This window comes from Pundamilia nyererei, unplaced genomic scaffold (assembly GCF_000239375.1).
Source record: "Pundamilia nyererei isolate P.nyererei 1_Seehausen unplaced genomic scaffold, PunNye1.0 scaffold00023, whole genome shotgun sequence".
NCBI lineage: Eukaryota > Metazoa > Chordata > Actinopteri > Cichliformes > Cichlidae > Pundamilia > Pundamilia nyererei.
This window is the reverse complement of record NW_005187424.1, coordinates 4314330-4316529: the sequence shown is the minus strand read 5'-3', so window position 1 is coordinate 4316529 and position 2200 is coordinate 4314330. Positions and strand designations below refer to the sequence as shown.

Genomic DNA, 2200 nt, shown 5'->3' with positions numbered 1-2200 from the left:
GAGTATACAAATCCAGGTAACTCAGAGGTGGAAAGGTTAAAATGCATTCAGTCCAAACTTCTTGTTTTTTCTTTCAGTTTGATGTCAGGACTGGCAGCTCTCGATGCAAAATGTTCCAGTCGCCTCGGTCTGATCACAGTATCGTATTACCTGTGGACCACCTTTGTGGCTGTGATCGTGGGGATCATCATGGTCTCCATCATCCACCCAGGAGGTGCAGCCCAAAAAGAGGACTCTGAGGACAGCAGCAAACCCATCATGAGTTCTGCAGATGCACTCCTGGACCTGATCCGGTGAGATTAGAACATTTGTCTAAGTTTTCTGAAGAATTATCTCCAGGCCATGAATTAAACACAAATGCGACTTTGACTCATTTGATGGCAGTAGAAACAAAGCACATACTGCTACAGGCGCTGAATTTAGCGTGTGCTGTGTGAGATGGCCAACAAAGGTGCGTTGGCTATCTCATGGATTGGAGATTATATATTGGAATTTCAGGAGCAGGACCAGGCCACCAAACACGCTCATTATGGATGTCATCTGTATATAGGTTCCCCCAGTTCTGCAAGTTGTTCATTCTCGTTTACGTGTCCCACCCTCCCTCCTTGTTCTCAATTCTTTAACTTCTTCACTCCTATTCAGTACATGGGGATCTGCCAGGCCTGGGAGCCGTCGTCAGTCCCCTTCCAGGCCTTTCCCAAGCCGCAGCTCAGTTCATGTCCAAGCATTCACCTTTACCTACTAAAACGGTGACGTTGGCCCAGCTAGTGAATTTCTGTTCAGTTTAACCAGTGATTTAAGAATGAGGTTTGTTCTGTGGTCTTTACTTCATTCATGTAAACAAAGAGTCAAACTGAGTCAACACAGGCAGAGAAATCTCAACTTTTAGCATGGATACCAGACTCAACAATACTGGCAAGATAGTGGAGGATAGGTACTCCAGGTCTTTTCTTTGAATCTTTCTCACAAACATGTAAACACCTGCCAAAATAATCAAAAGTTCCATTGCTGTAGTTCAAACTTCACCGTCTGTCTCGACAGCAGTGTTTTGACATGATGACACACACCCTGAAAACAGGTATATAGATTTATTTTTTTTTATAAAATAGCGTGACAAGTTTCAAAAGTATGTTATTTCTTGGCGATTACTTTGAGCTAATAATTTAACCCACAATGGGTCGGTTAATGCTCCTCTCAGCTAGCGAAATTGCTTCTTTAATCATCAGAACAGATTTTATAACATAATTGGGAAATGGCTTTTACCGAGATCACCTTTTAACATGATAAACTTGCATTAGGTAACATAATGTGCTGGGGAACGGTGGCTGCTGAAAATGGGGCTCTGTACACCTACATAGATAATCCATTAAGAATCACAAAGTATTTATTTTACTTGTCATTTTTTTACATCATAAATAAAGAAATAGGAAATGTGCTTTTCTTTCAAAACTTGCAGATTTTAAAGTGACCCTAAACTAAGGGTAAGTAGGTGATGGTGTGTTTGCAGAGCAGACACAATCCTGACCGCACCCTAGTTTTTCAGGCTGTTCGGATTTGTAACAAATCCCGAGAGAGGATTAAACATATTGGTTGTCTTAAACTATTCAGTTCCCGTATTCTGGGATGACTTCATTGTTGACTAAAAACCATTTAATCTTCTTTAATAGAAGATGGTACTCAGTTTCTCATAAGCAGTATCTGTAAACAGGACTATTAACTGTCACCTGGCGCGTCTCTGTATCTGTTTGGTTTTCTAATCCAAGCATCTGATTTCAGGCTGTTTATTTGGATGGTGAGTCTGAAGCCAGTAATCAGAGCAGTGACCTTAAAAACTCTGTCAGTAAAAACTAACTAATGGAAGTGTGGCATGTGTTTGAGTTTTTGGAGTTGAAGTCTGCAGTTCCACAGTTTGACATTCAAATACAATACTATAGTCCTTAGTGCTTTTGTGTAAACTATATTGAAATCTATTTTAGACATTAAAAATACTGTATCGTATTCTGTTTTATTCTAGATATTTCCTTTATGTCAAGTTGTCTGCAGCCAGTAAAATTAATAGAATTAAACAGACAGATAATAATAGAAAAAAATGTCCATATTGCCATGTTATTTTGACATTTTTGACAAAACAAAACTCACATGTACGTAGTCTAACCAATCCAATATTACATTTAGAATAGAATAGAATAGAATAGAATAG

The 2200-nt window shown here is 39.1% G+C and overlaps 2 protein-coding genes across 2 annotated transcripts in view; both read left to right on the top strand.

The window, feature by feature from the left end:
- The window catches only part of LOC106456142 (excitatory amino acid transporter 5-like), a 20015-nt gene extending 19270 nt beyond the window's left edge, over positions 1-745 (top strand). Inside the window, exons 3-4 of the mRNA XM_013909313.1 lie at positions 78-293; positions 643-745. Of these exons, the coding sequence (XP_013764767.1) occupies positions 78-293; positions 643-745 (319 nt within the window). The remainder of the gene's footprint in view (positions 1-77; positions 294-642) is intronic.
- A 145-nt stretch (positions 746-890) lies between these two features.
- LOC102210602 (excitatory amino acid transporter 5-like) overlaps positions 891-2200 on the top strand; it is a 23405-nt gene continuing 22095 nt past the window's right edge. The window contains exon 1 of the mRNA XM_013909312.1: positions 891-934. Within this exon, the coding sequence (XP_013764766.1) occupies positions 891-934 (44 nt within the window). The remainder of the gene's footprint in view (positions 935-2200) is intronic.